General features: G+C 55.7%; 9 protein-coding genes across 9 annotated transcripts; 3 read left to right on the top strand and 6 right to left on the bottom strand.

Annotated features, from left to right (window-relative positions):
• Positions 1-3,621: 3,621 nt before the first annotated feature.
• PHYSODRAFT_517093 (hypothetical protein) lies at positions 3,622-5,670 on the bottom strand (the record flags this gene model as incomplete). Its single annotated transcript, XM_009534513.1, has 3 exons — positions 3,622-4,326; positions 4,406-4,813; positions 4,903-5,670. 3 exons carry the CDS (start codon positions 5,668-5,670, stop codon positions 3,622-3,624), a joined length of 1,881 nt encoding a protein of 626 aa, XP_009532808.1.
• Positions 5,671-6,025: 355 nt separating this feature from the next.
• Positions 6,026-8,326, bottom strand: PHYSODRAFT_548135 (hypothetical protein; the record flags this gene model as incomplete). Its single annotated transcript, XM_009534512.1, has 1 exon — positions 6,026-8,326. One exon carries the CDS (start codon positions 8,324-8,326, stop codon positions 6,059-6,061), a length of 2,268 nt encoding a protein of 755 aa, XP_009532807.1. The 3' UTR covers positions 6,026-6,058.
• Positions 8,327-8,513: 187 nt separating this feature from the next.
• Positions 8,514-9,782, top strand: PHYSODRAFT_352241 (hypothetical protein; the record flags this gene model as incomplete). Its single annotated transcript, XM_009534511.1, has 3 exons — positions 8,514-8,685; positions 8,779-8,869; positions 8,953-9,782. Exons 1-3 carry the CDS (start codon positions 8,524-8,526, stop codon positions 9,780-9,782), a joined length of 1,083 nt encoding a protein of 360 aa, XP_009532806.1. The 5' UTR covers positions 8,514-8,523.
• A 3,909-nt stretch (positions 9,783-13,691) lies between these two features.
• PHYSODRAFT_336900 (hypothetical protein) lies at positions 13,692-14,396 on the bottom strand (the record flags this gene model as incomplete). The annotated part of the gene is made up of 1 exon (XM_009534510.1): positions 13,692-14,396. One exon carries the CDS (start codon positions 14,394-14,396, stop codon positions 13,692-13,694), a length of 705 nt encoding a protein of 234 aa, XP_009532805.1.
• A 719-nt stretch (positions 14,397-15,115) lies between these two features.
• Positions 15,116-15,634, bottom strand: PHYSODRAFT_515716 (hypothetical protein; the record flags this gene model as incomplete). The annotated part of the gene is made up of 3 exons (XM_009534509.1): positions 15,116-15,225; positions 15,299-15,456; positions 15,540-15,634. 3 exons carry the CDS (start codon positions 15,632-15,634, stop codon positions 15,116-15,118), a joined length of 363 nt encoding a protein of 120 aa, XP_009532804.1.
• A 784-nt stretch (positions 15,635-16,418) lies between these two features.
• On the top strand, positions 16,419-19,706 carry PHYSODRAFT_336898 (hypothetical protein; the record flags this gene model as incomplete). The annotated part of the gene is made up of 13 exons (XM_009534508.1): positions 16,419-16,543; positions 16,604-16,761; positions 16,846-16,966; positions 17,046-17,111; positions 17,612-17,801; positions 17,880-18,036; positions 18,126-18,246; positions 18,336-18,383; positions 18,802-19,017; positions 19,106-19,263; positions 19,325-19,445; positions 19,526-19,591; positions 19,664-19,706. 13 exons carry the CDS (start codon positions 16,419-16,421, stop codon positions 19,704-19,706), a joined length of 1,590 nt encoding a protein of 529 aa, XP_009532803.1.
• Positions 19,707-20,122: 416 nt separating this feature from the next.
• Positions 20,123-22,044, top strand: PHYSODRAFT_563219 (hypothetical protein; the record flags this gene model as incomplete). Its single annotated transcript, XM_009534507.1, has 4 exons — positions 20,123-20,214; positions 20,293-20,444; positions 20,513-20,627; positions 20,850-22,044. The coding sequence occupies 4 exons, from the start codon at positions 20,123-20,125 to the stop codon at positions 21,319-21,321; spliced, it is 831 nt and encodes a 276-aa protein (XP_009532802.1). The 3' UTR covers positions 21,322-22,044.
• A 1,152-nt stretch (positions 22,045-23,196) lies between these two features.
• PHYSODRAFT_317522 (hypothetical protein) lies at positions 23,197-23,910 on the bottom strand (the record flags this gene model as incomplete). The annotated part of the gene is made up of 1 exon (XM_009534506.1): positions 23,197-23,910. One exon carries the CDS (start codon positions 23,908-23,910, stop codon positions 23,197-23,199), a length of 714 nt encoding a protein of 237 aa, XP_009532801.1.
• Positions 23,911-24,130: 220 nt separating this feature from the next.
• On the bottom strand, positions 24,131-24,601 carry PHYSODRAFT_515640 (hypothetical protein; the record flags this gene model as incomplete). The annotated part of the gene is made up of 1 exon (XM_009534505.1): positions 24,131-24,601. A coding segment is annotated over one exon (471 nt), but the record flags the coding sequence as incomplete, so codon positions are not given.
• Between the last annotated feature and the right edge of the window lie 2,413 nt (positions 24,602-27,014).

Genomic DNA, 27,014 nt, shown 5'->3' with positions numbered 1-27,014 from the left:
GGCGAACTCCATGTGCGAGTGCGTGTAGCTGATCATGACATCACGCGTTCCTGCCGCGCGCTTGATCTCGAACTGCAGTCTCGTTGACGTGGTGCAGTCAATCGGCCGGAACCCGTCGTGGTTCGTGCGCATAATATCGCCTCCCATACTCAACAGAGCCAGCGCCGTCTGCTGGTCGTCCAGCTTCACAGCCAAGTGCAGCGCAGTATCACCTGTAGAACGAAGCTGGTGGTTGATGTCGCCACCACTAGCAACCAGCGCCTTGAACATATCCACAGTCGTCCCGCCGGCGCATGCGGCGCACATGATCGGCGTCATATCGCTGTCGTCGACGATAGTCGGGTCCGCGCCATGCGCCAACAGCACGCGTACAATATCCACGCGATTCACGCGCGCTGCCCAGTGAAGAGCTGTCCGTCCGTGAGCATCCTGGAAGTTAGCATTGGCTTTAGCGGCCAAAAGGATCTCCACAGCTCCGACTGCGCCATTCACTGCAGCCCAGTGCAGCGGCGTACGCTTGTTGAGTCCAACGTAGCCAAGCTCACCGAGAACGTCCGGGTTGACCTTCTTGCGCAGTAAACTCCGAATTGCCGCGATGTCGCCCACTGCTGCTGCTGCGTGCAGCGGCGTAAGCGCTACATCACCGCCCCAATCTTCCAGTACCTGCGCAACAGCATAGTTACCCCGCAAATACGCAAGCTGCAGCACTGTTATCGTGTTCATATGTCCAGGATCTGGAATCGCGAGGTGGTTCGCTCCAGCTCGCAGCAGCACGTGCACGATCTCCGGGTGGTCGGCCAGGAAAATGGGCGGGAGACGGCTCTCGCAGCGGTACGAAGACTTGGAGCACAGGTTGACGTCCGCTCCGTGGGCAATGAGCCAGCGCACGGCAGCGAGACGACCTGTACTCACCGCGCAGTGCAGTGGCGTGACCAACGTCGTCTTGAACACGGAGCTGTACGTCTCGTCCGAAGACACCACGGGCTTGGGGATGAAGTAGCTCGCGAGGTACCAGAAGAGGTCGCCGGTGCTGAATCGCACGCGCGAGACCTTGTCGAACGCGTTGACTCTGAAGTTGGCCTTGTAGAGCAGATCCATCGCCGCGATGTTACCTTGATACGCGGCCACGTGCATGGGGTTCTTCTTGGCCAGCCCAAAGATGCCGAACACCATGACCGGGTCCGGGTACAGATCGCGCGCGAAGTTGTCTCCCAGGTGCAGCTTGGCGATGCGGATCGAGCGGCGGATGAGCTTGAGATCGCCCAGCTGCGCGCCTCGGAACAGCCTCTTGCTCACGTCCTTGACCACTGCAGCCTTGGACGGCGTCGACTCGGCGCCATCGCTGTTGTTCTTCTGCTGCTGCCGCTTCTTGCGCTTCATCTTGGAGCGCAGCATGTGCGCCTTGACGTCGCCCGTCTGGTCGCTCTCCTTGAACGCGCCCAGCTGCATCTTGAGGTGCTCCCGGAAGCGCGCGAACGCGCGCATGAGCACGAAGAGCAGCCAGAACATGGCGATGGCGCAGAAGCAGAAGAAGTAGGCCGGGATGTTGGAGTCGCAGTCCACAAAGATCTTGCCGCTCGCCACGTAGTAGACGAAGAAGCCGAGGATCAGCGCCTCGTACAGGAAGATGAAGACGCCCACGATCTCGCACACCTGCAGACACACGGTGCGCTTGACCTTCTGCAGCCTCCCGCCCCTGTCGAACCTCTGCTCCCTCCTGAACGGCTCGAATATCCTCAAGCCTGAAGCTGGAAGACCCAAGATAAATACTGCCGGGAACAAGTGATACACCAGCGCCGCGAGCGCGAGCGAGGTAGAACAGCTCGGCTGGTCGCTCGAGACCAGCACCTTGAGTGGGGACCCCACGTAGAGCCGCCCGTGTCGGATGTCGTCCGCGTCCGACTCGTAGAAGTAGAAGAAGCCCAGCGCTATCAGATCCCCCAGCACAATGAGCTGCGAGAGCCTCAGCAGCCGTCGGGAGAAGTACGAGTTACTCTGGAACTGGCCGTTGAGGTAGGTCCTCGGTAGTTTGGGTAGAACGGAGTCCCGCAGCTCGATGGAGCTCATCTGCATCGTGTGCTCCGTGGCGTCGGCCTTGCTGCTGTCGTCCGTGCCCTTCCGCGACTGCTCTACCTGTTCTCCCTTGTGTTCTACGCCCAACGGGTCGTCATCAAGCGTGATGGTCCGGGGGCCTAACTGAATGTCGTGCGCCATCCTGTCGGCGCCGCTGGAGCGCACGGTACATGTAGAACTGTGGTCGGGCGTTCGACTGCTCGGCCGGTAGTTCGACACGATCGTGGGCCGCTGCCGCGCCGCGTAGTCCAAAGCGTCCGCGTCCGCGGCCGAGGCAATGGACCCCTGGCCGCCCGACTCGGCGTCCGAGTTGAACGTGCTCTGCCGCGCGAAGTCCTTGGCGCGCACCTTGACGGGCGTCTCGACCTTGGCGTAGTGCGTCTGCGCGTCGTCGTCGGGCGTCGGCTCCTGCTCCAGCAGCGCGGCGCTATTGCTATTGTCGTCTGTGTGTACGGTGAGGCTGGCGTCGGCCGGGCCGCTGCCGCCGTGGCCGAGGCTCTTGGGGTCCATCGGTGCGTGGCCCAGCGCTGGCCGGACGCGCGTGGGTGAAGAGTACGCAGAGGAGGTCGTCGACTGCGTTGACAGGGAGTTCTGTTCCTCGGGGTTGGCTCCGTTCTCTTTGGGGCGTAAGGGCGGTCGAGCACGCCGTGGACCGAATATCTGGAACAGCCGTCAGTGGTAAGAGACCGGCGGGCGTGTTGTCTGAATGGATCCGGAGGACAACTCTCGCCCCTGGTGGACGGACGCCACGCACGTTGCGGTTTCCCAAGTGGACGCTACTGCGATTTTCCATCGGAAGCAACAGGACTGGAGAGAGCTCTCTCTACTCACTAGCAACACTGTGGCTTCTACAGTAAAGACCCGCGAAGGTTGTGCCAATCGCGGTCTCCGCATGCTGTACAGTACTGTAGCAGCACCGCTTGGTTTTCCGGCGCCGCGCGGGCATTAGGCTACGGCGCGAAGTGTCAGCGTCGGGCTCCCTTGGAGCTGCTGTCTGGCGATGGATGTCAAGGTAGATTGTTGGCGATCCCGTGACTGTACATGCATGGATACTGTAGCTAGCTCCCGAGACCTGCCTGCTGGCCTGGAGTGCAGTGCAGTCTCCCCAGGATTCCGCTCCTGCTTCCGTCCTCAGGACAGGCGCTCCGTCGTGACTCGCAAGTGACGGGATGTGTGCGGGCGTAGAAAGCGCGTTGAAGAGTTCATAGCACAATGCAACGACGGCTGGCGCCTCTGCAGATGCTTTAATCCGCCCCTGCTTGCAGGATACTTACGCACCGCAACGCATTGGCAATGCCGTGGTGCCGCAAAGTCTATTAGGGCTGCGCTTTGACTGCGGCACCTCATCCAACATGACCGAGGAGATTGGCTGGGTAACGTACCACCACCCTGCAACGAATGACAAGAAGAGGCCGGCTGAGACGCTGTGGATCCATGCGCCTGTCAACGAAACACAAACGCGAGCTAGACTCGACCTGCCCGAAAACACACGCCTGCAACTGTTGAGAGGCACTGCACCTGGTCATGGCGCGCAGTGTTTGTTGTGGTTTATTGGACCGCTTTATGGCCCACCTCGCCGGCTCGGCTCACAAGGTCGTTCGCGGCCAGCTCCTCCGCCTCGAGCACCTCGAGCGGGGTCAGCGGCTGGAACACGGACAGCACGACCGACACGAACGTGCGCAGGATGATGGCCGCGCCGCAGAGGATGGCTCCGTAGATGAGGTACACGTCCACGAGGTACGTCTTGTACAGGGGCTGCAGGTTGCGCATGGGCAGCAGGTGACGGGCTCCGAACTCCGCAACAGCCAGCAGCTCGTCCGCTGCACGCTCCACTCCACCGCCAGTCTTCACCAACTCCCCAAGGTGCTCGGCATTTGCTTTAAAGCGCTCACGCTCGTCCACCAGCATTCGATCCACTGCCACGCGCAGGCTGCCCTCAGAGAGCGATTTGTCATCCAGTCGGAGGCCGGCGCCTGCTCGTACGACGGCATTTAATCCTTCAATCTGCTCGGCTGAGTGCGGGAGCCCCAAGATGGGCACCCCCACGACAAGAGCCTCGTGCATACTCTGGAAATCCCCGGCAGTGATCAGCAGCTCGATCTCGGGCGCCAACGCGAGCACTGCTGCGTCGTCCACTCCGTCGCCGAGAAATAACACCGAGTCTCGGGGACGCGAGCGCAAATCGAATGCTGTTTGTTCTTGCAGCGTTATCTTCCACAGGAGGCGGACATCCACAGTCTCCAGCGCGTTCATCTGCAAAAGCAACACAGCAAAGATCAGTATCAGCGGCGTAGACCCAACCGATCATCCATCGCAACAGCTCGAGACCTACAATAGTTGTGATGAACTCTGGGGTCAACAGCACGTCCGTTTGAAAACTAATAAACACCAGCGGCTTGTCGCGATGCTCAGGTGCCTCCAGCCACGTGGTCAGCGCCGCTGGGAGGCTGCTACGTGCAGCAGCAGGGCTGTCTTCGTATGCTGCGCGCTCGAGCTGCAGCTTCTGCGACTGCAGCAAGCCCACCATCTTGAACTGAGGCGTCATGGGGCGCGCCTCGTCCAGCCCGAAGACCGAGTTCGCCAGCACGAGCGCGTGGCCGTGCATCTGGTGCTTGCTGTCGATGGGCTCGAGTCCATGCTCCCCTCGCACGGCGTTGATCTCCTTATACACATGAACCAGCCCCAGGCGGAAGCGCAGGCGGTAGTAACTATTCAGACACCGCTCCAGCACACTCGTCGTCTACACAAACAAACATCAAAAATACCATAAGAAAAGTTAGTTTGTTTCCCACGAAACTCAACCACCTCAACCTCATCACTAGTTCGTACGTGCATGGTAAAGTTGGAGAACGGCGCCGGGATGTAGGCGGGCGGCGAGTCTATGTCGAAGAGCAGGTGCGGGTCGTTCACCACGTAGGGCAGTTGCAGTCGATGGCAGGCGTCGAAGCCCGCGAAGGTGTATCTGTCGACGACCACGAGGTCCGGGCGGTCGTCCTCCAGGTCCTCCAGCAGCGGCCCGAACATGGGCCGCTGGAACGACGCGTAGTATCGCAGCGTGCTGGCGTAGCTCTCGTAGACGCCGAGCGTCTGCAGCTCCGTCGGGTCCAGCGCCGTGGCGCGACCCTTGCCCACGATATTGCCGAGCGAGATGAACTCGAGCCCCTCCAGGTCGCTCACCCATTGGCGGCAGTTCTCGGGCAGCGCGAAGCCCACGCGCACGCCGCGGGACAGCAGCGTCTCGGCCAGGTGCTTGAGCGGCAGCATCTTGTCCAGCACGGGGATGCTCACGAGCACGATGTACAGGTCGCCGCTGGACGAGGAGGCCACTGCATTGTCGTCGTCTCTGCTCTTGGGTCCGGCGGTGGCGGCGGCGGCGTCGGCGCGCAGGCGGCCGAGGCAGCACAGGAAGCCCAGTGTCAGCAGCAGCCACGCGTTCGCGCGCCACTGGCGCTGCAGACGCACGCGCAGACTCGGCTCGGCGGCGCGCGGCTTGGCGGTGGGCACGGGCGGGCTCAGCAGCTGCACGCGGTGGATGTGGGTGGACTGCACGGCCACGGAGCGCAGCCCCGCGAGCCCAAGCAGCTCCGACTCGGCCATTTTGGCTCGCGATTGGGCGACCTATTGGTTTTTGGCTCGGGGCGTTATTGCGTCAGGTGTTGTTGGCGCCACATGTTCGTATAGCGGGGGAAACGAAGCAGCATTCCGGTGTTGAGAGAAGGTGTGTAATGTATCAGGTCACTAAACGAAGGGGATGAAGCCCGAAAAGAAAATGTTGAGATAGGCGAAAGAAATATCACGCACGGCAAGCATTGCATTCAATGCAATGGTACATCGGGAGATTGCTGCTCTCCATCCTGTTGTCTCTCTCTCCAGGGGGCTCTAAAATTGCTGACGTCGCTCGTGCTCGGCGATTTCTGGGTTCTTGGCCTTAAGGTCGCCGCCATTTTGTCGGATGGGTTGCTATCGCTATCGCTTACGCCACCGCTCAAGCTAAATAGTTGTACATGCGTCGGTCCGTGGTGCTGCGCTGCAGGTACTCGCGCTCGATGAGGCTCTCGATGCGCAGCTTGATGAGCTGCGGGGACGGGGTGAAGCGGCCCGCCATCTGGCGCGTGACCTCGGCGATAAGCTGGTTGTGCTGCATCTGCTTGCGCGTCTTCATGATCCGCACGATGGCGGCCTCCACGAGGTGCTTGCGGTCTTCGGCGACAGTGGGCGGCAGCGCATCCGCCGGGTTGCTTGAGCTGGAGGCTACAACCGGCAGCAACGACGTCTCCTTCTGCGACACCAGCGGTATCCGTACGCGGTGCAGCTTGGACTTGTACGCATCGTTTATCGTGAACACATCGACCTCCTCGTCGATGCGCTTGCCCTTGGAGCTCTTGATCAAAATCTTGTACTTTGGCGTGCACAGCGAGATCAGGTGCCGCTTCAGGTCCTTCACATCGATGCGCGTACGGTCCACAAGGTCCTTAAAGCGCCACTCGACGCGCTGGTTGAATAGCATCAAAATGACTGCTTGGTACGTTGACACATTGAGCTCGTGCCGGCGCTTGCCATCCTCCACGCCGGCAGAAAACGTAGCGCGAACGTCAACAGTACCCATGTTCGCCATCCATGCCAGCTTCCGGCCGTTGTGCCGTGCGTAGTAGAACGATTCAAAAGTTTGCGTCAGCTGGACGAGCTCCAGCGGGAGGGCGCACATGGGAGACATCTCCGTCGGCCAGAATCCACTCGTCAACACGTGAACTGACAGCGGCATCGGAGCGACGGACGGATCAATGCTAAAGCCGCTCCCCCTGGTGTCATAGCCCGACTTCCTGTACAGCTCCATAAGATCCTTCGAGATGCTCATATCCTTGAACATTCCCTCCAGCTTGGACGTGAACTGATAGCCGCATTCTGCCTTGAGTTTTGAAATCACGAGCTTCTCGGCCTCGTCCGACGTGCCGCGGCTGTTGAGAAGTCGCTTGGCGAGCAGCACCTTATAGAACTCCTCAAACACATCCTTGTCCTGCAAATACCGGAACAGCGCGATGACCTGCGTCACTCGAGTATCCATCTCCTCTTCAAACCGGTTCTTTGACCGCAGCAGCTCGTCCAGGTAGTGCGCCAGGTACCCCGCGCACACTGTGTTCGTGTTCATGAAGGCCTCGAAGCCCTGCTTGATCGATTTGTGGAACTGCGGGTCGTCGAAGAAGCAATCCGACAAGAAGCCCATGAACTTTTCACGCAGCGCCAGCAGCTTCTCCACAAACTGCGACGCGTCCAACGCCGTCTCCGGGTTCGACTGCGTCTTGACAATCTCCTCTCCGTTCGTCTTGATGTACTGCAGCACGCAGTCGCTGATCTCCGGCAGCGTGCTGGGCACGCGTCGGAAGAGCGAGTACATCCTGCGCAGCGCCTGCGTCTTGCCGTCGCGGAACAGGGCCCAGCAGCCCGAGTGCTCCATCTCCACGAGCGCCTTGGCCTGGTTCTTGATCAGCTGCGTCTCGACGATGGTCTTGAGCTTGTGCTCGGTCGACGGGTTCAGGTAGTGCAGCACGCGCGCGCCCTCCTCGTTGAGGCGCTGCTCCGCCTTCTCCAGGTACTCGGGGCACGTGGCCACGTCCAGCATGGCCTGGGCCTCGGCCCGGTAGAAGTCGAGCGTCGTGTCGAGGAAGAACTTCTCAAAGTCCGTCTCGTACACGGCGTTCGAGTGCACGCCCAGGTCCACGAGCATGCGCAGCACGCTCTTGACGAGGTCTCGGTCGATGAGCTCGCCGTGGCGCTCGCGCTCGATGCTGAGCAGCAGCCGCGCGCGCAGGCGGTCGCGCACGCTGTCGTGGCGCACGATGGCGTCGCGGAAGATGTAGAGCCCGTTGTCGTACACGGGCAGCTTGCGCTTCTGCGTGACGTAGGTGCGGTCCATGTACATGAGGATGTCCCGCACCATGGTCATGACGACCTGGTGATCCACCCACTGGTCCTTGAGCGCCACGAGCAGCAGGTCGTCCGACACGGCGGCCACCTGCCGCGCCACGCCCTGCAGGTGCTCGGTGATGACGCCCACCACGCCGCTGTAGAGCAGGTCGCCGTGCTTGTGCAGCACCAGGTTGTACGAGTTGCGGTACAGCTCCTCGAACGACAGCAGGCTCGCGTTGTGCGAGAAGATCTCGTAGATGGCCGTGCGCAGCGACGCCCAGATCTCCGCGGCGCGCGCCTGGTCCATGCCCATGTTCTGGCGGTACGGCTTGATCACCAGCTTCTTCATGGCGAGCGATAGCGCGCGGGGGTCGGCAGCAGGAGGAGGAAACTCAGGCCCAGCAAGGAAGGAAGGAAGGATCCGATCGTGTAGTGTCGACGACGGGGTTGCAATATTCGAACCGGTAGATACCGGAGCTCACCGGTATTTTGGTGATTTCTTACCGAGCGGTTAATTACCTCCCTCATCTCTCCTAAACAAAGACGATGGCGACGGACGCGAGTCTGGAGGAGCTGGAGACGCGCCTCGTGACGTTCACGGAGCAGCTGCAGAACATCCACGAGCTGCTGCAGAGCGACCCGACGAATGCCGAGTTCCTGAGCATCGCCAAGGACCTCGTGGAGGTCATCCAGCTCACCAAGGAGACGGTAAGGCGGGGCGTTCGTTTCGGCGTGGCTTATCCTTATTACAGCGTATTTTATCTTTAACACGGCGTTATTTACTGTTGAATCCTATTGTAGATCGATCTCAAGGTGAATGCTGCGTCGTCCACCCAAGATGCAGCGCCCCAAGAGCCCAAGAAGCAGCAGCAGCAGACGACGCCAACGCTCGGTAAATGACCCCTCTAGAGCTGCTGATGCGAAAGAAGCTGGCGGAATGCTGACTAAAGTTTATGCTGTTGTGCTACATTGAAGACCTGAAGTTCTCCCCGGGCTGTGTAGTTGAAGCACAGCAGCAGGGGGTCTGGTACCCGGCGCACGTGGAGTCCGTGACGAGCGACGGCAGCTACAACGTCAAGTTCCTGGGCTTCGGCACGTCTGCGGAGCTCCAGGACGATGCTCTGCGAGATATCGAGGTGGATGCTGAAGATGCTGCTAAGCTGCTGCCTAAAGAGGCTATTGCCGAGGGATTCAAGTGCCGGGCCAAGTACTACGCAGACGCAGTGGTGTACCCGTGCTCGGTGACCAAAGTCACGGCCCTGGGCTTCCAGGTGCTGTTCGACGGCTACGGCAACTCGGAGGAGGTGCCGTACGAGTATTTGAAGCCTGCAGCAGCTGCCGCGGCGGCGCAGGATCAGGTAGTCAGTGTTGCTGCAGCCGCCTCTCACTCTACTAACGCAGCCGATGCTACTGCCACGCATACTGCCGCAGCACCGGCGGCGGCGGCCCTGGCCCCTGCGGTCATCGCCAAGCCCATTAAGATCCCGGAGAACCTGCAGATTCTGCCCACAGACTCCGAGGCCGAGAAGGAGCGTAAGCGCAAACGCGTGCGTGCGATCAAGAGCCTGAACAGACACAAGAACATCGACAACGAGCGCAACATCAAGCAGCACGACTGGAAGGCCTTCCAGCACAAGGCCAAGAAGAAAGGTTTGAAGAAAGGTGTCAGCGGAGTGCTGTCTAAGCGCGGTTCCAGTATGTTTGCGTCGCCAGACACAGTGCAGGGTCGCGTGGGCGTGATCGGTAGTGGTCAGGGCATGACGACTTTCCAGGATGCGCGGAACAAGAAGCCCAAGCACGCCTAGAGAGCCCAGGTAGGCAAACACGGCCCTTACCTATCGTAGCAGGGGGCTTGCTACGGTCTTTGTTGGGGCTGCATCTCATAGTACATCGCAGTTGACTCGAATTGTGCGTCCCTTTATCAGTTGCTGTTTGCTGTGCTTCGTTGTGGCGCAGGCTTCTACGTGCGGTGCTGCTGCTAGTCAACGATCTCTGAACCCTCCGACCGAACCACACACTGGCAGCATTGGCGGAGGAAACACTCAACCGGTACGTGATCGCAACAAGTGTCATGGTTTTAATGTGCATGTTGTCGTTTTGGAGAGCAGCTTCGCTGCCACGATGTTTTGGCGCCTCATCACTCTGACTGCGAGTTGATAATGATCACGACTCGCACACTCTGATCACACAACCTCACGTTGTGATCTCGCGACACCGACTGTGTGAGGCTGTAGGATGTGTGCAGCACGCCATGGACGACTTGGAGCGAAATTCATCGTGTCTAGCGTCAAAGTAGTCGTAATGATTGCTTAGACTCGTCGATTAACTCGCACGCTATGGCAAGGACCGATATATTCGTCAATAAACACGATCAGCACTCGAGAGGCTTACGTGAGTCGGAGCTCCTGCAACTCGAGCCTTGAGCATGAGGTAGCTTGCTTTCCATAGCTTCTTGACTACAGCGGTCCCATCAAGTAGGACATTGATACCGTACTTTACCGGGGAAAGAAACTCGAAGAGAACTTGTTGCCTACTTATTTCTTATGCCTCTAGTAACTGGTATTGGCGCCGAAGGGTATCCATTAGCGAGAAACGTGGCTGTTGTATTGGCGTGCGTCACTTCGACCATGCGGCAAAATTTGGGCGGGAACCCTTTGGCCCGTAGCACTGCCAGCAAGTAGTGACGATCGAGTGTATCATACGCTTTAGCGAAATCGAGTAGGAGTGCTTGAGCATCTAGAAGTTCTGGGTTGGTTTTGCAAACGCGCTTTGCCGCCTCGAACAAGTTGATAGCGGTGTGTATTCTTCGGCCGGGAACAAACCCAAATTGTGTTTCGTGGACCAGCTTCGAAATGTGAGAGCGCGTCTTCGTGTGAAGATGCGGGTCAGGATCTTGTAGTCGGAGTTTAGCAAGGCTATCGGTCTATAGTTCAGCGGCAAGCTCGCATCTCCTTTTTTCTTAATACTGAAGATGTAGCCTTGCTGGAAGCTCGACGGAAAGGCTCCTTCCTCTATCCACCGATTGTATAAAATCGTCAAAAGTGGCACCAGAATATCACAATGATCCTTGTACCAGTCGTTGCCAAGTTTGTCTGGGCCTGCGGACTTCCCGCGCTTGCACTTGCGAATGGCTGCCTCCACTTCTGCTTCTGTTATTTTGTCATCCATATCTCTCAGATCGTATTTGGTCCACCCTTTCTTCAGCCGCTCCACATATTCATCGATAGATTTGACGTCCACGCTACCGCTGTTCATTACAGGAAACCACGCATCTGCTAAAATATTAGCTTTGTCCGCAGGATCCCGTTTCGGTTGCAGTCCGCTCTGCTTGAGATCATGAATAATGTTGTCACTAAACTTCGAGCATATTCTGCGAAAGAAAAACTTGGCGTTGGATTTTCCGGTCCAAGTGTGCTGACGCGTGAGGTTCCGCCTTCGCAGTCTTCTGCATTGTTGTTGTATAGCTTGAAGTTGCTCAAGCAGCTGCTCCCTTAGGTCCGAAGCTCCGTTTTCCCTGCTTTCACACTTCTTGAGTTTCGTTAGCACTCTTCGTATGCGCTGCCGAAAACCTCGAGTCATCTTGCGTCGACACTGACGCTTAAGCTTCCCGAGCCCATCTGCTAGCCCCTTCTTGAAACGATCCCAGCTCTCAGCCAAACACGGGGCGTCCACTTCGTCCACTATTTCGTGTACGTGCTTGTGAAAATCACCGATTCGAGAAGAAATTAGATTTTTAGCGGCGGCAGTCATGTATTCAGGCATGGGGTAAATTTTTGGCAGGCGTTTGATGCGCAGCGGGTTTTTGGGACTTTGCAGCTGGAGAGCAACACCGTAATGGTCCGAGCGAATTGGACACCCGGTCTTGCTCACTTGCTTAATCCACGGCTGCATTCTTGCTGCAAGGTACCACCTGTCTATCCGACTTGAGCCTACCCTCTCATGTGCAAGCTTGTAGAAGTAGGTATGATGGTCAGCCGCAAAATCGTTCCTTGCTTTAGGGTCCATATCGCCCGGCTTTAGGTGGTCCACAGCGTCAACTAAATGTAGCGATTCCAGCCATTGTTGCAACGCAGCTCGTCCTGCGTCTCCGGTTCTAGCGCTCGTTCTCCTATCGAAAAATGAATCGGTGACGCAGTTGAAGTCTCCCCCTACTACGAGCTTGACGTTGTCGGGGACTGGAATGTCGACAAGCCGCTGGAAAAATTGCTTGCGCGCCTTGGGATCGGATGGGGCATACAAATTCATTACGAGTAACTCTTCCCCCTGCAGACTGCACCTAATGAACTGCCTATAGGCCGTCCACAGATGTTGGCTCCAAGGTTGCGCGTTGCGGATTGCCCCGTGCGGGTTGATTAAGATTGCAACGCCTCCATGACGAGCCCGCTTATTCCTCTGTCCGGCATGAGCGGGTGTCCAGAAGGAGACGACCGACCGTGAACTCTGCTTGTATCCCCACACCGTTTTATACTGCTGCTCTGCAAAAGCCGATTCCACCTCATCCAGGTGCGTTTCTTGTATAATCACTAAATCATTGAGTCCATTACGCTGCTGCTCTCGAAATCCTTGAAATAATTGCGGGAGCTGCTTGGTATAAGATGCAAGGCCACCCACATTTTGGGTAACCATGCTGTAAGTAAAATCATCCGGGGAAAGGTCGCTCTTCTGCGTTCTCGCTCCTTGTTTTGTGTTGGTGGTGCTGATCCTTAGCTTTGGCCGAACCTGTCGAAAGCATCTCCGAAGCTGCTTGCTGCTCTGAGTTTCCGACACGTGCGGAAAGAAATCTCGTATCGAGGTCTGGATCTGGACCTGACGAAATTTTCCTCCTGTGGCAACTTTCAGCACTGTAGAGAGGTCTCGGGCTGCTTTGTGCCCGCCTCTGCTACATTATTGGTACCATGAATACCAAAGGTGCTCGTTGTTGAATCAGTGGAGCCGGCCGAAGAAGAGTCGGCCATTTCTCCTGCTCGCTGCCGTGCTCTGGTTACCGCATTGGATGCCGTGCGTGCGAGCGTTGCTTGAGCTAAGTTGCCTCCAACCTTGAGCGTAAAACCTTGTTCTGTTAGCGTTGCTTGATGGGCCTTCGTCATGGAGCTGTACACTCTCGAATCTAGGAGCCCGGTCGGAAGAGAAGAGAAAGTCACTGCTTTGTAGTGGTTCTTAATAACTGGTGGTGAGTTCTCGCTGCCTTTGTGAACCGAGTGTGTAAGTACAATCATGACAGGACGAACTCCTTTTCCTCGCAGAGTTTCCAGCAGTTGTAGCCCCTTGTCGGCATGAATGTTCGCGAAAAATGGGATGTCTTCTGCTTTTCCGTGGCGGTCTACTTTTCGATACGCATACATTCCGAGGTATGTGCCACCATCCTGGTGCACATCTAGTACATATACCGGCTCTCGTAGAAACAGAGTTGCCCCATGCAGAATCGTCATATTCACCCAGCAGCTCTGCGGAACGGGAATATCTACGCTGCGCCTTCGCTCCGAGTCCCAGTACATGAGTAAAGCGTCCGCGTTCGAGTGTGTCGTCGTCGGAGTGGTGCTCGATGAATAACTGGTTCCTTGTTCAGTTGCAAGATCAATTACCTTTGCCTCCACAAGTGGATTTATTTTCGCGAGCAGCACATTTAGGATCTTTCTCTTCCACATTGTTGCCTCCTGTATGGTTTTTGGCGTCATATCGTTGTGCGCTACTGCCACCCACCTGCCCATTAGCTTCTACGTCCGTGATCTTCCCCCAATCGCGTTGAGCCATACCTGGAGATCGCGTTTTGTCTCGGTTAGATTTTCACCCACGCATTCCACGTCTTCATCTTCATCTTGCGTTTCCATGAGGACCGAAGGTGTCGGCCCACTATCCATCTCCGTCTTCTCCAGATCCGTCCCCTTATTCACCTCATCTTCAGAAGGTAGATGCGGTGCGTCCCGTTCACCGGCAAAAGCGTCAAAAAGAGATTGTTGCTTTAGCGCTTTCGGCTCCGCGGCCTGTTGTTTGGTTGGCGACAGAGATGCCACTGAGCACTCTTGCGTTTTGGAGCCTTGACGCAATATTTTCTTTTGTCTTCTTCCTGAAAGTTGCTTAAGTACGCGCCGATGCTGCTCATGGGTAGCAGCGTCTCTTTCGCGAAGTGGCCTCCCATCGCCTTGGTTCCGGGGCGCAACTTCTTGCAGTTCAGCCTCAGTGTTGGCGCGTGCGCGCTTTTGTTGTAGCTGGACCGGGATGGGTTTGCTTGCCTTGTACGCAACAGGTTTTGCCTCATCCAAAGTGGCCACTGCGTCCGTCTTGGTGCTGGATTGAGCTGTCTCCAGCAAGCGTTCTCTGGTTTCAGGGGTTGCGGCGTTCTTGTCGCTCGAGCTATCGCCTTCCATTTCAATGTCCGTGTCTACATGGCCGTCAGCTTTCTTCGCTTCGTCGGCCCCCATTATGGTCTTGTCATGGTTATCTGAGGGACCCATAACCCTATCATCATTTTCCACATTACCTGGGGTGACCTCCTCATCTTCCTAGTGCTTCAGTTTCGTCTCCGTCGAGCACGGTTTGGTCTCCGGTACGCCCCAACGAGCAAAAAAGTCAAAGAGCTGGTCAACGTTTTGGATTGAGGGACCAACCGATGCGATCTCCTTTTTAATCGAAGGGCTTGCTTCCTGCGGTGTTATCTTCAGCGTGCGTTGATCTGCTGCCTGCTTGCAATTTTCGGACTGAGCGTTGCATCGCATCTGGGAGTGCCACTTGCTACTACACTTCACACAGGGCAAATTAATGTGTACATCGCTCAGGTGAATCAATAGGTGAGTTTTCGGGAGGTGAATGCGCGTGTGCTTGCTGAGCACCAGCGGGCATATTGGTCCCTCGATGATAACTTCCCATGTCTCTCGTCCTCGCCCCGGCTCGTTCAGTTTCGGGTGTTTGATTGATTTCACTTGCTGTTTGAGTTCTTTCGTTAAGAGCTCATACATTTCGAGTGGCGAGATCTTACCACGAAGCAGCAATAGTAAAAACCGGAAGTGGTCGAGTCGGAGGACAGCGTTCGGGCGTTGATACCGAAGTTCGTTGTAGTCCACCAACTCAAGTCCTTTTCCATCAAATGGGCAAATCATTCCACTCCAACGCTGAGCCGCTCGTCGACTACGGAAGTAAAAGCTCACCACGCTTGAGGGGATTCGTCAGTCGGCAGTTTGACCATCTCCTTGACCATCTTGATACGAATGCGACTAGCGCGCATCGCCATCCAAGCTCCGAACAGGCCGCCCACTGCAGAAACGAAGTCAACGGCAAAAATTAGCAAATGAAAGTGTAGACGTCAGGTGAACTGGTGGAAACGCACCGATGACCCCCGTGACACCGAACGCCGTTCCCAGCGCTGCGATCTTCCACACGCCAGCCATCGCCAATGCCCCAAAGAGGCCGCCGCTGGCAGCACGGCGTGCACCTTTCTTCCTATACTTCATGAACAACTTCCTCTCGGCAGGAGTGATGTTCTTCCTGCTCATAAACAGCATAAATCAATCTTTAGCGCCCAATTTGTGGTGGTGGTGGTGGTGGGAGTTCATAGTTAGGCAACGCACATCCAGCTTCGGCGACACCCGAACCGACTGAAACCTTTCTCCGCCATCTCGGAGCGCAGCGTGGAAATGACTTCGTATTGGTCGGATGTCAGCATCGTACTCGGATCGGCGATTGTTCTTGGGTCTTGGTGCTTGGTGTGCTCGAAGGATGGAAAATCGAAAAGTGAACGCCGAAGTGGCGATAGCTGAGGTCAGATCGATCGCGGCGTTAACGGCTGCTTGTGCAAGCATTCCTGTTGGTTGCGAATGAATGCTTAACCTACTGGATGTGGAAGCCGAAGCGCGTGGTAAAATTAAATAACCACTTCACAACGCCAAAGGAAATTGTTGTAAGAAAAGCTTACCAGAACCATCATTCCCTTTTATCCGGGTAACAGCTTGCACGCATTTGACTTTTAGGTCTTCCTGTTTTCTTTCGAGGGTATCGTTACTACAACTTGGTGCACTTACACACATTGCCGGCGCGACTTTATTATCAATTTTTCCAGAGGCACATCGATCATTTCATTTCTACACCGTCCTGTTCCTTTTTGAATTTGAATTTGTTCAGCTAAAATATTTTCCTACGCATCCATCTTCGAAGTAGTGGGCGGCATCTAGAGGGCCCGCTGCCGAAGAGTCTGCGGGGCGATAAGTAACACTGCGCGAAGTACCCGCTACGATAGCAGCCCAACAAGCCCTCCAGAGGTGTAGCCATCTGCCATATGGCTACATTGAGCATTCATTCCTGCTCCCAGGCGTCATCACAACTGCTTACGCCGAAGTAACAAGCATTCTGCACCGCAACGGCAACGGCAGCAAGCACACTTCTGGTTGATCCCCACTCACAATTCAATCCACCAGCACAGAAGGTCTCCCACCTGAACCGCCACCACCACGATGATGTCCTCCATGTCGTCCGAGCAGTACGAAGTCATGTACACGCTGCGCTCCGAGCTGTTCGCCAAGCAGGGAGATACCAACCCCGACCGCTTCAGTGGCCGAGGTTTCGGTCGCGCCTGGATGTAAGTGCTATCCGATTCTACCTTGAAAACACAGCTCTTTGGTTGACCTCGTTTGTGTAGGATGAACATCACACCGGCGGAGAGGGACGTTCTGATGAAGTACCGCTGGAGGGGCAAGCAGCGCGCCGCCGTTGGTGGACTTCTAGGCGCGTCTGCGATGGCTGGCGTGTGGAAGATGGCGAAGCTGGGCAGACCCATGGGTGTCACGGGCATGATCAGTACGTGCGTGGCTAATGATCTACTGTGCTACTGTGCTACTGGTTGATCAACTAACTAAGGACTCCCCCTATGTATCCGTGCAGTTGGTGGTGTGATCGGCGCAGGCGTTTCGATGCGAACCAGCGGCATCCGCGAGGAGATAATATCGGAAATGCTCAAGCTTCCCGAAGACAAGTCGCCGCATGCGGCTCAGGCTCGAGAGATGTAAGGTTAAACTTGATGGAGATTCTGCCTCACGCCACGGTTGCAGCTGACGAATTTCTACTTGCATTTCGATCTGTAGCCTCACCACGAAGTTGCAGCACAACGCATACGCGCAAGAGCTGCTTCAGCAATCGGGGTTTGCCAAGTAGCTTCACACAAGACCCAAGGTACCGAAAGCCAGAAGATAAGACGATCTTCCCTCGCAGAAACAACCGAAAGAAAACAGCACTCCAATTTCACAGCATAATGCATTTATACACTACTTCAAAGATGACGAGTTTTTTTTGTTGCTGTTGCTTCTGCTTGTATCATACATGTACATGCAGTTTTGGAGACGGCCAAGTTTTGCGCGACCAACGCACTTCATAAGCAACAAACCCGTGGTCCAATACAAATTGCAAAGAAGAGAGGACTCACAGTCGACAACCAGCTGTGCGGGGCGTCAACATCGGAACGGAGTCAACGCAGCACGTTGACGCCCTGTACAAGCATTCGCTGCGTCGGTTGGGACGAGAATGCTTCACGGCTGTCACTGCATCAGCAATATCCGAGCTCACAATTCAACTTGCAGCCCGCCGACAAGCACAGCAACCGAAGATGATGTCGTCCGAACAGTACGAGGTCCTGTACACGCTCCGTTCCGAGCTCGCCAAGAAAAGAATTAGTCCAGGCGTGTTCGACGCTCCATGGAAACTCGGCTCCGGGGGCTGCGGTGGTCGTGGCCCTTGGGGTTTTGGGGGTCCTGGGCCTTGGGGCTTTGGCCCTGCACATTTCGGCCCGTGGGGATACGATGGACCAGGCTCCTTTGGCCCAGGCGACCGTCAAGGATGGGGGTGTCATTATCTACCCTTCTGCTGTATTGTCCCCAACGACGTACTGACCGTGGATCGTTTATCTTTTGTGTGAGTATTAGGAAGAATATCACTCCGACGGAAATGGGCGTGCTCATGAAGTACCGGGAGGAGGGCAGACAGAGGGCAGCGATCGGAGGAATCCTTGGGGCTTCGGCGATGGCTGGCGTTTGGAAAGTCGCTGCGCTGGGGGCTTCTTGGGGGTCGCTGGAGTGATCAGTGCGTTCTTTCACTATGAACCTGCCTCAATACGGCAAGAAGGAGATACTAACTACAACTGTGCTGCAATTCTTACTCACCTTTTTCAGTGGGCGGCGCGATCGGTGCCCGAGTGTCTGTACGCACGAGCGGAATACGCCAGGAAATGTTCCGCGAGATGGTAAAGCTTCCAGGCGAGAGGTCGCCACGCGCTGCCCAAGCAAGAGAGATGTACGTGGTAAATTGAATTTGATTTGACAGTGAAGGGGGTTGCGATAAAGGCTCTTGATTCTTCTGTTGTGCTCGTGCATCACTTATAGCATCCGAGAGAAGTTGCCGCACAACGCCTTTGCGCAGGAACTGCTGAAGTCGGACAAATAAAATCATGGCGTGTGTTACCGCGGACGTGATCGAGTCTTAGCACAGGAACTTGTCTCGTAGGAATAATCGCTGAAGAAACACATACTTAGGTTCACAACTTACCGCGATAGGACTGTTGTTTCGAGACAATAATACAACACGCTCGTTTCAGTACTTAGTATACCCCGGAGTAGAATGATTGGTTGTTCGGATACCGGTCAAAAAGCTACTGCCAAAGCCATATGCGTACCTAATTTGGTGCACCTGCCCATGTCGTTACACATTCATTCTGGCACTCGGCATCAACACAAGCGTTTACTCCGCACGGATGGTCCACCGGGGCGCTGGAGGAGCCTGATTGACTACCAGTGGGCTCTCTCTTGAGAGAGCCGCTCTTGCTCACAATTCAATTCTCCAGCTTGCCAGCATCCCAAGCTCCTCCAGCAAAGCAAACAGCCCGACCTTTAACAGGATGATGCCTTCCACGTCCCCCGACCAGTACGAAGTCATGCGCACGATGCGATCCGAGATGTTTGCCAAGAACATCAAGAAGGACGGCTCCGGTCCCGAGCGTCCCGGTCCTCCTCGTGGCTTTGGGCCATGGGGTTTCGGGCCACGAGGCTTTGGCCGTGCACCTTGGATGTGAGTACCTCCACACTGCGTACAACAAACACGCTCCCTTCCTGTCAAGGTGGCTAACTGTTGCTGTGATATGTGTGTGAGAGAGTAGGAAAGACATCACGCCGGCCGAGAGAGACGTCTTCGTCAAGTATCGCCAGAAAGGGACGCGTCGCGCCGCGCTCGGTGGCCTCTTGGGAGCGACAGCCATGGCTGGCGTCTGGAATGCAGCTGCACTCGGGACGACCTTGGGTGTCGTGGGAGTTCTCGGTTCGTACAGCGCTTTGTTGCTAGATTTGTGAACTTTAGCATCTAACGCGGCTATCTCCAGTCGGTGGTGCGATTGGTGCCAGGACGTCGGTGCGTGCGAGCAATATCCGACACGAGTTGTTCACGGAGCTGCTCCAGCTTCCAAGCGACAAGGCTCCGCATGCTGCTCAAGCGAGAGAAATGTACGTCATAACGTGAAGCTCGTTATTCAAATTGATGCGCATGAGATCTGATGTCCCTTGTGCCCGCGCTTGCTTCACAGTCTCCAGACCAAGCTCTCGCACAACGCGTACGCGCAGGAGCTGCTCCGAGGCGCAGGACTCCCGACGTACGTGCAATGTTCTCGCAATCCATAATATTCATTGTGTCACCGGTCTTGAACTAACTTGGCGTATTGCAGCGGCTCGGACAAGCCTTCGGGAGACAACTTCAAGGACAAGTGAGCAGGTTCCATGCTCCATGCAGAGCTTCTTCACTGCAGCCTTATCCCTCGCAGGGTGTTGCCCAGACCACCAAAAACACCATCGTCTAGGTGATTTAGTTTAGATGAAATGTTTTAGTCAATCGATATTTCCGGACGAAGGAAATCAATGTCTTACATCTTCTTGGATACTATCTCAAGCACCTCGATTAGCACGCGTGCAAGCCTGAGCCGTTCGACTCTCCCTGTCCTCCTGGTGTTGGCCTGTGCATATCTGCCCCATCATGTTGACAAGCTACTTCAATAGTTGCAACTTGAAGTGAATTACCAGTAAGACGCACCATTGGTCCAAATAATATCCCCAATTTTACCCAATCCCCTTCCTCCATTCTATTAACCGCACATTCCCAACAAATCCCCGAGCCACGGAAGCCCAAGATGACCTCATTCGGCACGGTGCCCGTGGACGACGCCATCCGCACGCTGAGCGTGGAGATGTCCAAGGACAAGAACGCGTCCTTCATCGGCAAGTACGTCACGTCGCCTCAACTTTAAGGCCCTTAAAACAACACAGAAATTGCTAAAACTTACTTAAAATTTGTCTGCAGGACGGAGCCGGAGATGGAGATCCTGGCCCACTACGCGAACAAAGGCAAGCGCCGCGCCGCCATGGGCGCCATCTTCGGCTCGTCGGTCATGGCCGGGCTCTGGAAACTCTCCAAGAACCAGAAGAAAGTGGCGGGCGCCTTCGCCATGATGTGTGAGTCTCGAATGACACCTAAACTTTTTATTTGTTTTATCTAATACTTATTTCTTATTGTTGTGCAGCTGGCGGTCTGTTTGGAGCCTCTTACGGCATCATCAGCATCCGCCGGGACTTGTTCTCGGACCTGTTGATGCTCCCATCGGACAAGTCGCCCTTTGCGGCGCGCGCTAGGAACATGTGAGTTTTCTTTAACATTTGCAGTTGGATAGCAGCCTCACTAATTTTCTTTGTTCTTTGTCGCTTGGTAGTCTAAAGAACAAGATCCCGGACAACCCGTTCGTGCAGGGGCTGGACGCCAAGTTTCAGCATTCAGGGGCCGCCACGTGCGTTTTGATGCTGTCCGTTGATTGAATTCTTTCTCTTGGTGCTGACGTAATTGTCCGCTGTGTTCTGCTGCAGTGACTCGTGGAACGAGGAGGTTGCGGAGCCGGGAAGCTTCGTGTCGAAGCCGACGAACAAGCTCCCCCCCGCGCCTCGCCGCTTTGACAACGACATCTCCAGCAGCAGCAGCATCCCGCCGATCACTGGTCTTGACACACCGCGCGGCAAAAAAGACGCCAAGGACTGGAAGAATGACGACCAAGCGGCTTTCGGAGAGCCCAATGACAGTGGAGTTCGCTCACCATTTTTCTTCGGCGCGAAGCCTCCTCCGGCTGAGGAAGCGTCGGACTTCGGAGACCGTGACGCCCTTGTCTCTCGTGACCCGTACGCTCACTACTCGCGGGACTCCAGCCGTCCTGGGTCGGATAAAAATCTGCCGCCGCTCCGCCACGACGAAGACGACTATTTCTTTGGAGTGCCCAGTGAACCTGTGGCTAAGCCCACGACCTGGGAAGAGATCCGACGTCGCGCTGCCGAGCAGCGGAAGTGAGCAATGGACCTACCATAGCAAGTGCAACTGGGAAACAAGCAAAACCAAGGGAAATGTCGTGAAGCAGAACCTTTGACGAGGGCATTGTGGTGCAGCTGGATTTGGATCGAGCCCGACTGTTCAGTGATTTGTTAGTGTGTGTGTGTCTAGGGCGAGCAGGATGCAGTCGGCGACCGCTAGCAGCGAGAAGCCCAAGGCCGATGATCATCTGAAGCCGTACATGACTGGGGTGAAGAAGCCGAAGGAAGGTGGACTGCAGACTTCCAGCTCAGTGGTGAGGTTCTCCAGCACGAAGGCGTTGTCGTACGAGGGGCTGCTGTCGGAGGAGGAGCTGGCCGTGTTGAGAGCCATCGTGGCTCGAGAAGCTGGGCTGGAAGAGTTGCTGCGCTGCTGCTGCGCGTTCGAGGACGACCAGAGTGTTGAGCTGCTTGAGGCGCTCATTCGTGTTCGAGAGCTCTCGCTAGCGACTGTGGATGCGGTCGCTGGGTGGCGACGACGCATGATCCAGATCCGCCCGTTCCTGTGGCGAGACCTCAACTACGTGCTCAAGATGACGTGCGACCTCGACTTCGTTAGCAAGAGCCAGCTCGCCACCTCTGCGATGGACGGAGTGCGCTTGCCTCGGCGAAACCCGTTCTCGACGATCGGGGGTCTGGACAACAGCATGCGCGTGTTCTGGGCCATCGAAATGCCCCAAGAAGAGGATTTGTCCGTGCTGCTGGACTCGGCGTCGTTCGCGCTCAGCCAGGTGACCGTCGACCTCCCGTCCAAGATTCGTCTCGCAGAGTGCTTTTTGCTCTACGAGGAGCAGCGCTACGGCAAGTTTTCGAGGGCGCAAGCTGCCGCCGATCACCGCTTGAAGGAGTTGGTGCAGAAGGAGGCGGAGTACGCGTCCAAGGCGCGCTTTGGCGCTGTGAAAGAGCCTGAAGACTAGCTGAATTGATCCGTTCTTGACCATAAAGTAAGGTTGGCATCCACTCGCCGCAAAAGAAACCCGAAAGGGTTTAGACTAAGCCGAGCGGTAGTCAGAAGATAATGCCGCTTTCCACTGTCTGCAGAGCCCTAGGTTTCCTTTGAACTCGGGGTCAAACCCACACTACTCGATTGCAGCCTGACTACTATTACTACCCATAGGCCGCCACACACACGATGAGGGTGTTTAGTCGGGTGTGGGCAACACTTGGCCAACAACCTTTCCAGCAGGAACTTCCAGATCGAGCGGGCGACTAGACCCCCCTTTTACCCCAAGAAACGCGTTCCACGGCGCCTGCGCCTCCATCGTCTGCAGATTTAAGTGAGCAAATTCCAAGAAAATCTTTCGCTTGACCTAATACATCAGTCGTACTTCACGCTCTTACTAGGCCAAAACCCACTATCCGTTTGCATACTGGATTCCGTCCGTCGAGAGCTCCAACGTCGACGATTCTGATAGGTATCGTGGAAAAAACACGATAATAATGCGGGAGGTGAAGCTCGTGGTGCTCCATGCTGAGGAATTCAAGGCGCTGAAGGGATCGTCGTCTCTCGATAGCATACTCACGACAGCAACGACGAGCGGCACGACACGAATGGTGGGCCTACTCGTTCAAAATGATGCCGCCCCCGGTGAACTCAGCGAAACTACATTGCCAGTTGCCCACACCCGACTAAACACCCTCATCGTGTGTGTGGCGGCCTATGGGTAGTAATAGTAGTCAGGCTGCAATCGAGTAGTGTGGGTTTGACCCCGAGTTCAAAGGAAACCTAGGGCTCTGCAGACAGTGGAAAGCGGCATTATCTTCTGACTACCGCTCGGCTTAGTCTAAACCCTTTCGGGTTTCTTTTGCGGCGAGTGGATGCCAACCTTACTTTATGGTCAAGAACGGATCAATTCAGCTAGTCTTCAGGCTCTTTCACAGCGCCAAAGCGCGCCTTGGACGCGTACTCCGCCTCCTTCTGCACCAACTCCTTCAAGCGGTGATCGGCGGCAGCTTGCGCCCTCGAAAACTTGCCGTAGCGCTGCTCCTCGTAGAGCAAAAAGCACTCTGCGAGACGAATCTTGGACGGGAGGTCGACGGTCACCTGGCTGAGCGCGAACGACGCTGAGTCCAGCAGCACGGACAAATCCTCTTCTTGGGGCATTTCGATGGCCCAGAACACGCGCATGCTGTTGTCCAGACCCCCGATCGTCGAGAACGGGTTTCGCCGAGGCAAGCGCACTCCGTCCATCGCAGAGGTGGCGAGCTGGCTCTTGCTAACGAAGTCGAGGTCGCACGTCATCTTGAGCACGTAGTTGAGGTCTCGCCACAGGAACGGGCGGATCTGGATCATGCGTCGTCGCCACCCAGCGACCGCATCCACAGTCGCTAGCGAGAGCTCTCGAACACGAATGAGCGCCTCAAGCAGCTCAACACTCTGGTCGTCCTCGAACGCGCAGCAGCAGCGCAGCAACTCTTCCAGCCCAGCTTCTCGAGCCACGATGGCTCTCAACACGGCCAGCTCCTCCTCCGACAGCAGCCCCTCGTACGACAACGCCTTCGTGCTGGAGAACCTCACCACTGAGCTGGAAGTCTGCAGTCCACCTTCCTTCGGCTTCTTCACCCCAGTCATGTACGGCTTCAGATGATCATCGGCCTTGGGCTTCTCGCTGCTAGCGGTCGCCGACTGCATCCTGCTCGCCCTAGACACACACACACTAACAAATCACTGAACAGTCGGGCTCGATCCAAATCCAGCTGCACCACAATGCCCTCGTCAAAGGTTCTGCTTCACGACATTTCCCTTGGTTTTGCTTGTTTCCCAGTTGCACTTGCTATGGTAGGTCCATTGCTCACTTCCGCTGCTCGGCAGCGCGACGTCGGATCTCTTCCCAGGTCGTGGGCTTAGCCACAGGTTCACTGGGCACTCCAAAGAAATAGTCGTCTTCGTCGTGGCGGAGCGGCGGCAGATTTTTATCCGACCCAGGACGGCTGGAGTCCCGCGAGTAGTGAGCGTACGGGTCACGAGAGACAAGGGCGTCACGGTCTCCGAAGTCCGACGCTTCCTCAGCCGGAGGAGGCTTCGCGCCGAAGAAAAATGGTGAGCGAACTCCACTGTCATTGGGCTCTCCGAAAGCCGCTTGGTCGTCATTCTTCCAGTCCTTGGCGTCTTTTTTGCCGCGCGGTGTGTCAAGACCAGTGATCGGCGGGATGCTGCTGCTGCTGGAGATGTCGTTGTCAAAGCGGCGAGGCGCGGGGGGGAGCTTGTTCGTCGGCTTCGACACGAAGCTTCCCGGCTCCGCAACCTCCTCGTTCCACGAGTCACTGCAGCAGAACACAGCGGACAAATACGTCAGCACCAAGAGAAAGAATTCAATCAACGGACAGCATCAAGACTCAGCAAACCAAGAAGTGGATTTTTCAGCGCTTCCTGATGCGCATGTGGTCGTGGATGGTAAGGAGTTCGATGAGATCAAAACCAGATACGAAAGGCAAATCGGTGTGCTGCTCACTGAGCTGGAGCGTATGAAACCAAACATGCGCGCGTTGGACAAGTTCGACGTGATTCAGAACCGGATTGGGAAAGAGAAGGAGGAACTGGATCGTATCAAGCAGAACTCGTTTGAAACTGCGTCAAAGTTCGAGGAGGTCAAGCAAGCCCGCTATGAGGCGTTTAGCCACGATTCCGGAGTGATCGACCCTCTTCCTGAATGGTTTTGAAGAAGAGTGCTCAAGTACTCGTCAACGAGAAGACCGCTACTGCACCAAAATCAACTTTTTTTTCGTTGTAGGATTAACTCAAGTTCACCTGCCGCACCTGGGGACCTTGATCCAGACGGAACGTTTGGCTCAACGCTCAAGAGCACACACGGCCCTATCGACTCGGCAAACTCGCACTATTGGATCCTGGTCGTGGTGCTCTCCATCGCGGTTTTAGTAATGACGCCCTCCAACGCGTCGACAAGATGCTTCTCCCCGTCGATCCCGAAGAACTCGGCCCGATTTTTCTTTGTGGTCAAATCCAGGATTATGACCTCGTTGATGCCCTCCTTCTCCTCCCTCTCGAAACCGTCCATCGAATACCGCGCGCACTTGGACCCCAACGGTGCCGATGGGTTAAACAGTTTTTGTAGGGTCTTGTCGTAAGACGTCGCACACACAATGAGCACCTTCAGCGAGGTCGCGGAGTTCGGATACTGAGTGCACAGCCGACTAAACTTCTTGCACTCCTCCCGCACGATTTTGCCATTGACCTTGCTGGACAACGTATAATTCTTAACGGCAAGACCCAGCAGTAATGGCGTTCCCGCCGTCGAGATCAGCAGGACGTCTGGCGATGATGACCTCGGAAGCGGCTTCAGGACCAACCCCCCATTTTCGAGCGCGAAGTCATAAATCTCTGTCAGCAAAGGCCCCGCTTTCTCCTTTTTCGCAGTGGCTGAGGCCATCGAAGCCGGATCCTTGCCATTCGATGCAAACTTCGGCAAAAAGTATGAACCCCTTGGGAACTCGACGTCCGCGTTCCCAAACAGCTGCTCCTTCAAAAAGAAACTGCGAAGCTTGTCACAAGGTCGGATCTTCGTAGAAAACAACTCCTGGAAGCGCGCCAGGCAAAAGTACTCGAACTGGTCCGGATGGTCGATTGCCACTTCGCCGAGTACCGTTGCAACAATCTCAAGCATCTTTCTGAAAGGGTAGAAGGCGATCGATATCGCGTACTGGATGTACTGCGGTATGTATATCTTCGCCTGCCTCGATTCGCCTTCCCACGCAATACCGAAAATGTTGGTGATGATATCGTACGTGATATCTCTGCCGCCCTGGTCTCTCCACGTCTTTGACAAGTTGAAATATTTTCCTTGTCCTTGTTCTTCGCGCACATGCCTCATGAGTTCCCGAAGTGGTATCTCAAACTTCCACAAGCGCTCACGAAAATGCTGCCAATTGACCCCGTCCAGGAGCGGACTTGTTGGGTTGAAGTTTTCAAGCTCATCAGCGGTATCACACTTTTTGAAGGCCTCCAGCAGCGATCGCGGGTGGCCGAACGTAGTTTGGAAGAGACGGGCGGCTATCTTCGTCACTTGGTCGTCGTTTAGTCCATAGTAATCCTTGATGGTCTTCTTTTTCTCGTCGTCCCAATTCGTCTCCTTGATGATTTTTTCAATAGCGGGTGGCCGAAGAAGATTAAGGCTGAGCCTTTGAAACTCGAATGTGCTGCTTGTCATTTCAACGCCTGCGGTTAGTCTCAAACCGACGTAGCTCAGGAACGATGCGCGACCAGCAATCAAGAAAAATAACTTATGGTTGGGAAATAACGGCCAAAGGATCTTTGTGCAGAATTCCATGAAGCGTTCTCGTTTGGCAATGTCACCAGACTTGACAGCGTCGAAGGCCGCGCCAATTTCGTCGATCACGATGAACAGTGGGCCCACTTCTTTCGTCAAACGTTTGAAGACTGGCACCAGACCTGAAGTAGTTTGCAGCGACTGGGGAGTGAGAGCACCGGGTAATCTGTCGTATTTATCCTCGAAGAAATCACTGATCTGCTCCACCAAAGCTTTGTCGGCCTTTTCAGGATTAAACTCCAACTTGCTATCCAGGAGGTCCATTGGGGAAAACTGAATCTGGATCGTGTGGCACTCGGTCAACGTGTCCAGGAAACTGTCTTTCCCTCGTTTGGGGTGAGCAGCCCACATTTGTTTGCATCTCCGAATGTACTCCTGACCAAAGGTTGAT

The sequence above is a fragment of the Phytophthora sojae genome (genome assembly GCF_000149755.1).
Source record: "Phytophthora sojae unplaced genomic scaffold PHYSOscaffold_7, whole genome shotgun sequence".
Taxonomy (NCBI): domain Eukaryota; phylum Oomycota; class Peronosporomycetes; order Peronosporales; family Peronosporaceae; genus Phytophthora; species Phytophthora sojae.
This window is presented reverse-complemented; position numbering and strand designations above follow the sequence as displayed.